The 13,293-nt window shown below is 53.9% G+C and overlaps 1 protein-coding gene across 2 annotated transcripts; it reads left to right on the top strand.

The window, feature by feature from the left end:
• Positions 1-1,185: 1,185 nt before the first annotated feature.
• LOC129497851 (carbohydrate sulfotransferase 6) lies at positions 1,186-12,821 on the top strand. 2 transcript variants are annotated; one of them, XM_055307041.1, is made up of 3 exons: positions 1,186-1,199; positions 9,705-9,780; positions 10,976-12,821. In XM_055307041.1, the coding sequence occupies exon 3, from the start codon at positions 10,990-10,992 to the stop codon at positions 12,175-12,177; it is 1,188 nt and encodes a 395-aa protein (XP_055163016.1). In that variant the 5' UTR covers positions 1,186-1,199; positions 9,705-9,780; positions 10,976-10,989; the 3' UTR covers positions 12,178-12,821. The 2 variants fall into 2 exon arrangements, with proteins under 2 accessions (XP_055163016.1, XP_055163014.1); XM_055307039.1 differs by lacking the exon at positions 1,186-1,199 and adding an exon at positions 1,213-1,478.
• The last annotated feature ends 472 nt before the right edge of the window (positions 12,822-13,293 follow it).

Raw genomic sequence — 13,293 nt, 5'->3', positions numbered from 1 at the left:
CCACCACGAACTGCAAGGGGTCAGGATTCTCTTTTTTCAGATGCCTGGACTCTTGTTATCTGGGTGGGGGAGGGCCTGCTTTACTCACTGAAACTTACCCTGTATTTATCCGGACCTGCTCTCAAGCCCGGACCTCCGGATCAGGCTAGAACGGAGGGGGGCAGCCAGCCCCGGGCCCGGCTCCTACGGACCTGGTGTCCGGCCCCAGCTCGGCTGCTGCTGGGGAGGCCGCGCGTGTCCGCCGGGCATCCAGAGGCCTCGGACGGGGCGCAGGTCAGCCGAGGCCGGGGGCTGGGGCGCGGCCTGGCTCCCGAGTCGCCTCGCTGCGAGGATGCACCGAGGGCGCGGAGGACGCCCGCCCAAGGAGGGGGTCTCCTTCCCCGGGACGCGCGCGGGAGGCCGCTCTCGTGGCGGGTCGGGAGGCTGAGAGGGAGCGCGAGCCCTTCGACGTCCTCCCCGGCCCGGGCCCACCTGCGCCCGCCCTCCCCGGGTCCCCCGGCGCCCGCCCCCGGGCGCGCCCCTCCCCCGAGCTGGGGACGGTGGCGGGAGCCGGGGGCCAACCAGCTCCTTCCTTCCTTGCGTCCCTCCCGCCCGGCCCCCGCCCGCCGGCTCCGGGACCGCAGCCACGTCTGAAAGCGCCTCATTGTGCGCGCTCTCCTCCGGCGGCGGCGCGGAGCGGCGGCACCCAGCGCGCGGGGCGCGGGGGCGCGGGGGGCGCGCGGGGGGCTCGGGGGGCGGGCGGGGCTGCGGGGGCGCGGGGGGCGCGCGGGGGGCACGCGGGGGGCACGCGGGGGGCGGGGGCGGGCGGGGGTGGAGGTCCAGGGCCCGGGCAGGGGCGCCCGAGTCTGCGTCTGGCCGCTGCCCGGCGACTGCACCCCCAGCCACCCCACACCCATCCCGTCCCCACGACGCCTCCCCTTTGCCGAGACCCTCCTGCCCCGGTGCCGCCCCCCGCCGCCTGAGAGCTCCCGGTGCCTCCGACGTCGGTATCCGCCGCCCGGCGCCCGTCCTCCCCGAGCCTTCTCGCGGGTGTCACCGGGAGCCCCTCGCCGGCCCTGCGAGCCTGCGGAGCACGTCGGCCCCTGCGGACCCTCGGGCGAAGCCTGGAACCGGGAAGCGGCGAAGTCGGGGCTCCTGCCCGCCTCGGGAGAGAGGCGCCGCCTCCGCGCCGCGCCATCGGGCCGGCCGCCCGCTGCGGGGTACGTTGCTTGGTGCTCTCTCGGCGCCGGACGCCCCCAGCCAGGGGCACCCACCCGGAGCGGGGCAGTCGGGTCTGGGAGACGAGCTGAGGGTGGTGATTCGATCGCAACGAGGGAAGGGCCCTGCACTCCAGGCGCCGGCTGCAAAGTGCGTTCCTGCGGCTTCGGCTCACCTGAGATCGCTGCTGGGGATCCCCACACTCCTGAAGCGTGAGATTCCAAGGGCAGGGAATTAATCTAGGCGCTTCCCCCACGGAACTCTCCGGGGAGAGCAGCTTGGTGAGTGAGTGAACGTAGAACCCCAGGCCGCTGAACTGGAGTCTGGCGGCCCCTGCTTCGGCTGCTGGATCTTGGGCAGCAGTGAAGACCTCTCCCGGCCTCGGCACACAGGAACTGTCCTTTCTCCCGATCTTGGGCGGGAGCTTTGCGGGTGGGATGCCCGAGGCCTACGGAGCGGAAGGACTTGGCCGCCGGGAGCGGAGAGGGAGTGTGCCGAGCACCAGAGCCCGGGAGAAGAGTGTGCGGCTGCTGGAGCGTTGGCCCAGCTGAGGGTTCTGCGGTTCCATTTAGCCCTCTCCTCCCACCCGCGGGGCAGGTGCTGTTACAGCGGCCTTTACAAAGGAGCCAGCTGAAGCACCAAGACCTGAGGGGTGCCTTGCTCAAAGTCACACCTCAGTGGGGCAGAGGCAGAAATTGCACCCCGTCTGGCTTCAGAAGCCAGCCTTCCAGCCATTATTTGCTGCTGCTTTGCATGTACATGTTCTGTCCCTGCCCCGGCTTGCCACATTCTCTTGCTAGGATGCTGGGTCACTTCAGCCAGGCCACGCTGTTGTTCTTGAGCTTTCCTTATGAAGAAGCTTTCGATGGGATCCCTAGAATATAGCTGTAACCCCGGATTTGAAAGATTGAACAAACACAAGCATATTATGTGGCAAGATATTGTTCTAAAAGCTTGAGCAATATTATTAACTCGTCGAATCTTCAGAGCAGGTCCTGACTTGGGTTATATTACTTCCTCTATTTTATTTTATTTTTTCTTTTTTTTAAAGTAAGCTCTAAGTCCAATGTGAGGCTTGAACTCATGACTCCAAGATCAAGAGTCACAAAGCTCTATGGACAGCCAGCCAGGCAAAATTTCCCCCTTTTATAAAACAACAGGTGCCAAGAGATTAAGTACCTCGCCCAAGATCACACAGTCAATGATCAAATGGAGTTCATGAGCCACTGGGCTATTCCTACTCCCTGTCACGGGACAGCATCCTGCTTCTAATCTAGTAAGGGGAGATAAGTACAGAAATACATGAATAAGAGTATTCCACATGGCGATAGTAGCATTGACAGATATTTCTCAATATCACCTAGTACTCGTGCCATGTTGAAATTTCCAACTGCCTCAAAGATATCTTCTTGCCCTTGGTTTGTTTGAATCAGAATCCAAACAACGTCCACACACTGCATCTGGCTGTTATGTGTTTTGAGTCATCTTCTAAGACAGCCCCTTCCTTTTTTTCTTTTAATGTAATTGAATTCTAAGAATTATTTAATTCTCAAAAAATAATAAATTAATCAAAAGGTTAAAAAATAAACCAGAGAAATTCCAGATTATCCCATTAGATGACTCAGTCAACACCTGGAGAAACACAGGAGGATGTGCTAAATGTGCACTCCGTACCCCCATCCCCTGCATATGTTACTTCAGAAAGGGGGCGGAAGCCCCTGCGCTTCAAGTCTCCCTAGCTGTAAGTCTCTATGATTAGGTCCTGTGCAAAGGGCATTTTGAGGATCCCCAAAATTCAGAGCCAGGGAAAGGTGTTTTGTGTTATCTGCTCACTTGCTCTCAAATGCCCCCAGGGTGGCTCGGAGCCAGGGAGACTTAAGAGTCCTTTCCTGGACAATTTGATTTCATTTCCCAATAGATTCCTGCAAGCAAATCTGTTTCCTCCAGCAGCATCTGGCCTGTGTGACTCCAGCTTCCCTGCCTCGGGCTAATGCCACGGAGCCACTCATTAGCACTGGCAGAGAGATAGCAGATGTGGCCCGGGTTGGGCTTAGGCCGGATTCCCAGGTGACGGTGGGCTTGGGGATCTTGATACCCTTCAGTGCATAGGAAGGAATTCTCCAGCCCATGCTTCTGTCCTACTCTGGCCCACTGGTACCCAGGTGAGCTGGGAGATGGATTTGCAGGCACTTCTCCTTCTGCAATGAAAGCTGGAGCAGGCAAATTCTATCCATGCCTCCTGTAACCAATGTTATGATTCTATAATTGCCAAGGTAATACAAGTCTATCGTAGACTGGAACCTGGAAAAGGCAGCAAAGCACTAAGAAGAAAAAAGTACCTGTAACCTGGCCATAGAAAGATAACTACTAATATTCAGTACGCATCCTTCCAGATTTCTTCTATACATTTTTGTGGGGTTTTTTTTAAAGATTTTATTTATTTATTCATGAGAAACACACAGAGAGAGGCAGAGACATAGGCAGAGGGAGAAGCAGGCTCCTTGTGGGAAGCCTGATGTGGGACTTGATCCCAGGACCCTGGGATCACAACCTGAGCCAAAGGCAGACCCTCAACCACTGAGCCACCCAGGTGTCCCTGTGAGTTTTTGTTTTTTTTTTTACTATTGTATTTATTTAATTGAGAGAGAAACAGGGAGAGAGAGAGAGAGAGAGAGCATGAATGGGGCAAGGAACAGAAGGAATGAGAAGCAGACTCCTCACTTAGCAGGGAGCCCCATGTGGGGCTCCAACCCAGGACCCCAGGATCATTACCTGAACCAAAGGCAGATGCTCAACCAACTGAACCACCCAGGTGTCCCTTGGATATATATTTTAGAGTCGCATTGCTGCATCACATAGTAACCCTATTTTTAAACTTTTGAGGAACTACCTGTTTTCTGCAGGAACTACACCATTTCCATCCCCCCCACCAGTGCATGAAGATTCCCCACCTTCTCACCAATACTGGTTATTATCTACCTTTTTTATTATAACCATCCTAGTTGATGGCAAGTGGTCTGTCATTATAGTTTTGTTGTTTTTTCTTTTTAAAGATTCTATTTATTTGAGAGAGAGAGAGAGTACAAGCAGAGGGAGGAGTAGGGAGAGCAAGAGGGAGAAGCAGGCTCAGCTGAGCAGGGAGCTTGATGTGGGGCTCCATATCAGGACCTTGGGATCATGACCTGAGCCAAAGGCAAACGCTTAACCAACTGAGCTACTACACAGACACCTCCCATTATAATTTTTTTCCATTATAATTTTTTAAAAAGATTTTATTTATTTATTCATGAGAGACACAGAGAGAGGCAGAGACATAGGCAGAGGGAGAAGCAGGCTCTCTGTGGAGAACCTGATGAGGGACTTAATCCCAAGACCTTGGGATCATGACCCGAGCCAAAGGCAGACCCTCAACCACTGAGCCACAGGCATCCCCCCCCCATTATAGTTTTGATTGGCATTTCCCTAATGACTAAAAATGTCAAGCATCGTTTCATGAGCTTGTAGACAATTTGTATTTGTATATCTTTGGAGAAATGTCTACTCAGATCTCTTGCCCATTTTTCAATTGGGTTGTGTTTGTTTCTATATTGAATTGTAAGAGCTCTTTATATATTCTGGATCCCTTGCTACACATATGATTTGCAAGTATTCTCTCCCACCTGGGGGTGTCCTTTCACCTTTTTGATGATGTCCTTTGATATTTGTATATATTTTTATATTTGTGCATTTTTAACACACTGTATGTTCTAGTACTTGAACATACATAGCATTTTCCACTCAACACTATGTAGTTAAGAGCTCTAAAGTTAGATGGCTAGGACTTAAATTCTGACTCAGCTGTGTGGTCTTTTAGGCAAGTTTTTTTTTTTTTTTTAGAGATTTATTTATTTATTCATGAGAGAGACAGAGAGAGAGGCAGAGACACAGGCAGAGGGAGTAGCAGGCTCCCTGCAAGGAGCCCACAGGCCTGGATCCCAGGACTCTGTAATCAAGCCCTGAGCTGAAGGCAGACGCTCAACCACTGAGCCACCCAGGAGTCTGCTTTAGGCAAGTTTCTTAATCTTTCCAAACCTTAGTTGCCTCTTCTGTAAAATAGGGAAGAGTATCAGGTCCATGTCAAAGGGTTGTTCTAAAGATTAAATCAGAAGATGGGCAGAAAAGTCATGGCATATAGGAAGCCCTCAACAGATGGTATTTACTGGTGTTCCATGTTTCCAGTCCACCATAAACATGCATCCTTCTCTCCTCCCTTGCTTTTCTCTCTCTTTTTTATTTTTTCTCTTTCCCTCCTTTTCAACCTTTTCCCTAACAGATGCCCTAGACTCCATTAGAACTGGTTTGCCCCCAGGGGTGGCCCTTGATGCCAAGAGTCCACTGATCCTTCATCTGGAATCTGTTTTTTCTAGTCCTTGGGATTCCTGAACAGCCTCCAGCTGATGCCAAACAGAGAAATCTGAGCCATGAATTTGTACCTAGTATTATATTTCACTCCCTTTGATACCCTGCCAGGGCCGGGAGAGGCTGTGCACAGGAGATGCTGCTGAGTGAGGGGTATGCAGAGCTGGGGTACAGGTGAGGATTTCCCAGAGAGCTGGGTTCCTGGGCTTGCATCAGTCTGATGCAGTCCTGAGTGCATCAGTCTGTGGAACATCAGACTCTTGATCACAGCTCAGGTCTTGATCTCGGGGTTGTGAGTTTGAGCCCTGCATTGTGCTCCACATGGAGCCTACTTAAAAAAAAAAAAAAAGGTAAAATGCTTAGCAGGAAGAAACATGGGGCACATGGGGAATTCCCCCCTTTGGATTTGGATCACACAGTATCTGACTTCCATTAAGCAAATATTTATTCTTCATAAATTTTATTTACTTGAGAGAGAGAGATAGTGAAAGCGAGAGAGCAAGAGCATGGTCAGGTGGAAAGGGAGAAGCATGTTCTCTGCTGAGCAGGGGGCCAATGTGGGGCTCAACTCAGGCCTCTGGGATCATGACCTGAGCCAAAGGCAGACACTTAACTGACTGGACCACCCACGTGCCCCAGGCAAATATTTATTAATATCATCGACTCATTCAGTCTTCGGGGACATTCTTGGACATGATAACTGTCTTATTCAGCCAGGATTCTTGACTTTTTATTGAAATATAACATAACATGCAGAAAAGAACACAAGTCATAAAAATATAGCTTGATAACACACTCAGGTAGTTAGCACCTCATCAAGAAACACAGTGTGACCTGCCCTCAGAAGTTCTATCCATGTTCACTACAGTCCTGCCCTCTCCCCACCCCAACCCACCAAGGGGACCACTCTCTAAATAAAACACTTGGTTGTAAATGGCAGATATTGAACTCATGCTGGTTTTACTAAAAATGGAGCCTTTTCCCCAGCATGAGAAGTCCAACCGAATCCAGATGCTGCCAGCTGCCCATGCGCTCTCAGATTTTCTTTCTTTAGCTCAGTTTCTCTGCTGGCTTTGTAACTAGGGAGTTTCCCTCTTCCCTGCAAATCTAAAAAATACTGAGATTGGACTTGGGGCAGATGTCCTTTTTTTTTTTTTTTTTTTTAAGATTTCATTTATTTATTCATGAGGGACACAGAGAGAGAGACCAAGACATAGGCAGAGGGAGAAGCAGGTTCCATGCAGGGAGCCTGATGCAGGACTCGATCCCAGGACCCCAGGATCATGACCTGTGCTGAAGGCAGATGCTGAACCACTGAGCCACCCACGTGCCCCAGATGTCCATTCCTAAGCCTATCACTTGGTCGGGGGATAGTGTATGGAATATATAGATGAACCAGGCTTGAGACACATGATTCCTTAAGAACCAGGAAGTGAGTGGTCAGCCCCATGCAAACCACATGCACTTTGTGTGAGTGAGGGTGGTTCCTCGAAGAAAAATCTTGAGGCTGTTAGCAGAATAAGGAGGAACAGGTACCGAGTGGACCCAAGCAAAGCCTGTCTAGTGCACCTGTGTAGCGTGAGCCCCACACTGGGTGCCTGGGAACAGACACACTTACTTACAAAAAAAACCCCACAATCTTGACTCTCAAGTTGGTCACAGGCAAGAAGGGCAGAGTGATGCATGCCTTAAGAAAGGCACAGGTGGGCAGCCCGGGTGGCTCAGTGGTTTAGCGCCGCCTTCGGCCTGGGGTGTGATCCCAGAGACCCTGGATCGAGTCCCATGTCGGGCTCCCTGCGTGGAGCCTGCTTCTCCCTCTGTCTGTGTCTCTGTCTCTCTATCTCATGAATAAATAAATAAAATATGAAAGAAAGAAAGAAGAAAGAAAGAAGAAGAAAGAAAGAAAGAAAGAAAGGCACAGGTGAGGTGTCTTGGGAGGAAGCTGAGATGACTCCTGGTGGGAGCCAGGGCTGGGCACTTAAAGCAGAGCAGAGGAGAACATGGGTGTAATGATTCCAGGTGATCTGACACACAGGATGCTGAGTGGGGACTTTTGGGAAGTGAGGTGGGAGAACCGAAGGTTGCTGAGTAGGAGAACGACAGCATCTATACAGCATAGGCGGCTCTGGTGGGTCTGTGCAATGTGAAATGCTGAGAGACACAGTGGGGGATTTTTCCAGAATCCAAGAGAGAAGTATGCAAGCCAGGACTAGCACAACCCTCCCCTGGCACTGGATAGTTGGGCCACTCACTCGGACTACCATCTGGTCCTTTGGCCACTTCATCGGTGTGTCCCTGAAGCCTAGCTACATTGTCTGCTGTGATAAGGACGTTACACATTGGACCTCCTGGATTGATCATGCTCTTGCTCTCTCTCACACTCTTGCTCTCTCAAATAAACAAAATCTTTTTTTTTTAAGAGTTTAATTTATTTAGTCATGAGAGACACAGAGAGGGAGAGAGAGAGGTGGAGACACAGGCAGAGGGAGAAGCAGGCTCCATGCAGGGAGCCCAATGTGGGACTCGATCCTAGGACTCCAGGATCATGCCCTGAGCCAAAGGCAGACGCTCAACCACTGAGCCACCCAGGGATCCCTCAAATAAACAAAATCTTAAAGATAAATAAAGCAGCTAGAGGTAATTTCTACTTCCCAGGAATGTTGAGAGGATGCAGTTCAATCATGAAGAGAAAGGACTTATCCCAGTGCCTTCCTGACCTGTTCTTCCTAACTTTGAACCCTGAGGCAATTGAATTTGCTACACCTAAGGCTTCTTATCAGAAAACTCTCCTGTAGGATCCGCAGGACCCTGCTGTCTCTGGATACTCTGCATGGGGTAGGATGTGTTAATTCCCTTCCTAGTTGTTGAGTTCCAATTAATAGGATCAGATATCAGTTCTGTATTGTGTGAGTCACCTAAGAAAACCTCTGGTTTCTCTGGAGGGCAGGTAACAAGCACGCTGGCCTGCATTCAAGATCCTCCCTAGCCAGGAAAGGGCTGGGCTGGCCAGGGCAGCTGTGTTTGGGCCAAACTCAGGATCCAGTGCTCTGCAGGGATTTCGTAGGAATGGGCCAAATGACTGTAATGGGAGAGCACTAGGAACTTTGAGATGGAAGTCCTGGGTTGGGGGTCCCACTTGCCCTGCTGTCTTTCCAAACCTTGGGTCCTTCACAGAAATAATGGAAATCATAATGTCCACCAAAGGAGCAATTGAGTTAAATCACAGCATCTACACTTGTGTGGGGTTCAGGACGCAGTGCTGGAGTCAGTAGCAGACCACAAAGCTGCCGGCCGTCCTCCACCTACTCCGGAAGCCTCCAGATAAGTGAAATCTGCTCACGATTTAGATCTGGCTTCTGGTGGTGATGTGGACAAAGCAGGGGCCTTAGTGGAGAGTAAATGCTGTGAAAGCACAGAAGGCCCCTTCCTTCCAAACCTGCTCTTCCCTGAGATCATGGCAAGAGCAACAGGTGCAAAGAAAAAACCCTGGGACCTTGGGGTGTGCGAACCTGGCTCAGTGTTCCTTTCACTCTGTGGGTCAAGTGTGACATTCTTAAGATCCATTGAAGGCCACAGGGATGGTTGGGACCAGAGGTGGTCACAGGAGATTCTGGGATTCCAGATGTAGGTGACCTCAGCGTGTCTCATCTGGGTAGAGACCTCCCAAGGTTCCTTCTCTCCCAACACAGCATCATCAACAGTAGCACGAGGTGGAGGTAAGGCATCGGCAAGCCCTTCCTCATCTGTGTTGGTAGCAGCTTCCCCACGACAAGCCCGAGAGGCTAAATGTTATCATCCTCATTTTACAGAGGACAAGACTGAGCCTTGGAGAAGTCAAGTCATTTGCTCCAGGTTTCATAGCTCCTAAGTGGCTATGAGAGGGCCCACTGCCAGCCCTCTCTCCTCCACCCAGCAGGAGACACCATCAATTCACACTCACTTGGAAAAATGTACCCAGCCCCTGGTCTGTGCCCAGCTCCAGCCAGGGGCTGGGTCGCTCTGTTCCCACCTGCAGAGAACTTTCTGTCCGCCTGGGAATGCAAAGCCCTCCCACGGTGCAGGGCTCCTTCCTCCGTGAGACTGACCCAGCCTCCCTCCTGCTTTCTCAGGCTCTGAAAAACCTGCGGGCACTTTCCATGGATCTGTGACTGAAGTGTGCAGCTCTCCGGGCAGCCCTGGACTAGAGTGAGTAACCCCAGCATGGAAAGGGCAGAAAGGCCAGGAGCCTGCCTGCTGTCACCTCTCCCTTCATCGCTCTCTTCTGCGCCTTCACAGGGCTCCAGAAGGGTACCCTCCCCCTGGAGTCCGTGCATCCTCTAGCCCTTTCCTCCCTGTAGATGGCAACAGTTGGTGTTCTTTGTCTAGGTCATCATTTACTTTTAATAATAAAAGCTATTATTTGCTTGGTGAAAAGAAGTCCGGCCAACCCAGAAGCACACTGTGTAGAAAGGGCAAGTTACAGGAGTTACTACATGCCCTGCCCCCCAGACTCCTGTCATGACTCCAGTCCAGTATCAATCCTCTTTTTACTGATGAATAAACTGAGTTACAGATTTATTAAGCGTTTGGTCCAGGATCACAGACTAGGAAGTGGCTGAGCCCAGTGAAGGAGTCAAATCACCCATCAAGCTGTTTTGCTGGGCATCCCTGGGTGGCTCAGCGGTTTAGCGCCTGCCTTTGGCCCAGGGCGTGGTCCTGGAGTCCTGGGATCGAGTCTTGCATTGGGCTCCCTGCATGGAGCCTGCTTCTCTCTTTGCCTGTGTCTCTGCCTCTCTCTCTCTCTGTGTGTCTCTCGTGGATAAAAAAAAAAAAAAAAAAAAAAAAAGGCTGTTTAGCTAAACAACCTAAAATGGTCTCCCTACAAAGGAAATTCTCAAGCAAAAGGAAGGAATCCTTTTTAAAAATCGTTATTTCCCTCTCCAGAAAAAGAAAGGAAGAAAGAGTAAGGCAGAGACAGAGAGGGAAGGAAAGATGGGAAAGACAGGAAGGAAGGCACTAGGGGTGAGCATGTATCTCCCATAGCATCTGCAACTGGCCTCTTGCTCTGCATAGACAAGATCTTGGCTGACCTCTTAAAGTCCTCTTCCTGGGAGAGGCTCCACCTGAGACGGCTGCGGTCTGGGGAGCCCCCCCCCCCGTCGGGTGGTCGGTCGGGGCGGGGGTGCTCCCTGCAAGCGGCAGGCTGGCGCTGGGGTGCGGCGGGCCCCGGGGTGCGGTCCCTAATGCTGCCCCGCAGGGCCACCTGGGTCGGCTGCGGTCTGGGGAGCTCCCCCCACCCAGGTCGCGTGGTCGGTCGGGGCGGGGGTGCCCCCTGCAAGCGGCAGGCTGGCGCTGGGGTGCGGCGGGCCCTAACGCCGCCCGGCTGCTCTCTCCCGCGCAGGCCCGGCCGGCGGCATGTGGCTGCCGCGCATCTCCAGCACGGCGGTGACCGTGCTCCTGCTGGCGCAGACCGGCATCCTGCTCTTCCTGGTCTCCTGGCCCAGGCCGCCGTCGCCCGCGAGCGGCAAAGAGCGGGTGCACGTGCTGGTGCTGTCCTCGTGGCGCTCGGGCTCGTCCTTCGTGGGCCAGCTCTTCAGCCAGCACCCCGACGTCTTCTACCTGATGGAGCCCGGGTGGCACGTGTGGACCACGCTGTCCCAGGCGAGCGCGCCGGCGCTGCACATGGCCGTGCGCGACGTGGTGCGCTCCGTCTTCCTGTGCGACATGGACGTGTTCGACGCCTACCTGCCGTGGCGCCGCAACCTGTCGGACCTCTTCCAGTACGCGGTGAGCCGCGCGCTGTGCTCGCCGCCCGCCTGCAGCGCCTTCCCGCGCGGCGCCATCAGCAGCGAGGCGGTGTGCAAGCCGCTGTGCGCGCGGCAGCCCTTCCGCCTGGCCCAGGAGGCCTGCCGCGCCTACAGCCACGTGGTGCTCAAGGAGGTGCGCTTCTTCAACCTGCAGGTGCTCTACTCGCTGCTGCGGGACCCCGCGCTCAACCTGCGCATCGTGCACCTGGTGCGCGACCCGCGGGCCGTGCTGCGCTCGCGCGAGCAGACAGCCAAGGCGCTGGCGCGCGACAACGGCATCGTGCTGGGCACCAACGGCACGTGGGTGGAGGCCGACCCGGGCCTGCGCGTGGTGCGCGAGGTGTGCCGCAGCCACGTGCGCATAGCCGAGGCCGCCACGCAGAAGCCGCCGCCCTTCCTGCAGGGCCGCTACCGCCTGGTGCGTTTCGAGGATCTGGCGCGGGCGCCGCTGCCTGAGATCCGCGCGCTCTACGCCTTCGCGGGCCTGAGCCTCACGCCGCAGCTCGAGGCCTGGATGCACAACATCACGCACGGGTCTGGGCCTGGCGCGCGCCGCGAGGCCTTCAAGACCTCGTCGAGGGACGCGGTCAACGTCTCGCAGGCCTGGCGCCACACGCTGCCCTTCGCCAAGATCCGCCGGGTGCAGGATCTGTGTGCCGGGGCGCTGCAGCTGCTGGGCTACCGGCCCGTGTTCTCGGAGAGGGAGCAGCGCGACCTCACCCTGGACCTGGTGCTGCCGCGCGGCCCTAGCAGCTTCAGCTGGGCCTCATCCACAGACACGCACCCTGGACCTTAGCGGACGCCCCTGCGTTGTGGCGGTGGGGAGGGAGCCGGGCACACAGGTCCAGGGCAGCTATTGGAGGGGCCGGGAGTTTGGGAGCCCTCCCCTGTAATAGGAACAGACTGAGTCCCCAGAGCTCCAAGCTTCTTCCTTCTTGCTTCTGAATTTTCTTTTGAGTGCTCCTTAGCAGCTGGATTCCCATCAGGCGCACACTTCATGGAAAGCAAAACTGTGTCCACACTTCTGGGCACAGGGAATGAGTTCAGGTGACTTGGCTGTACTCAAGTGCTTTCTTCCAAAGTCTGTTTTCCTTTTGGATGCATCGTCCAGCAGCTGAGAAGGGGGCCCCAGCCCTGTTTTAGAGTAGAGGGGCATCGTGGTGAGGCCGGCTCTGAAATCTGTACAGCACCCCCACCCAACACACACACACACTCTGGACTTCGGTCCCCCATGTCCCACCGCCACACTCTAGCAAAGCAACTGGCCTTTATATTCACTTCTTTCTTTCAGCAAGAAATCAGACAAGATGCCTCTTATCTTGTGATCTCCCTGTGGCTTCTCTCTGCCCCGTTACCTGCCCAGTTACCTGGGGTAAACCTTTGATTTGTCTTGACCCAAAGGATCCTACCCACAGAAATAAACATAGTAATTTTTGTTTACTGGACTTCACAGTCTGTAAAGTTGAACAAGTGAAATGCAAAACTGAAGGGACCCGTCCAAGGTCACACAATGAGAGGAAGAAGGGAGGAGGGGAGTTTTGCTCTGATGCTATAGTAGGAAGGAGAGGGTGAATCAGGCTTGCACAGACCTGTCTCCTTCGTGAAGGAGGGTCAGATTTTCCCATCTATCTGCACTAGGAAGAGTAAGCAGCTGTAGTTGGGGCCGCAGGTGCAGGATGCAGGAAGTGATGAGGTATCTGGGCCCAGAGTGCAGAGCCTAGGGAGCCTCCTGGATAAGCCTGGAGGGAGGCAGTGAAGGGGAAAGGTAGAGGATGAAAAGGATAGAGAGGCCTGGACAGCAAGCCAGACAGAGTGTGTGGCAGAGCAAGAGGTTGGCATCAGGATCAGTGCCTGGAGGGCAGGTGGCAGGATGACTGTAACTAGATAAATCTCGCCAGGAGGGCAAAAGAAA

This window comes from Nyctereutes procyonoides, unplaced genomic scaffold, assembly GCF_905146905.1.
Source record: "Nyctereutes procyonoides isolate TBG_1078 unplaced genomic scaffold, NYPRO_anot_genome, whole genome shotgun sequence".
NCBI classification, from domain to species: domain Eukaryota; kingdom Metazoa; phylum Chordata; class Mammalia; order Carnivora; family Canidae; genus Nyctereutes; species Nyctereutes procyonoides.
The sequence above is the reverse complement of the archived record's forward strand: the minus strand, read 5'-3'. Positions and strand labels throughout refer to the sequence as shown.

Excerpts from the sequence above, each read along its gene's own strand:
- LOC129497851 (XM_055307041.1), top strand. The coding sequence starts at position 10,990 with ATGTGGCTGCCGCGCATCTCCAGCACGGCGGTGACCGTGCTCCTGCTG.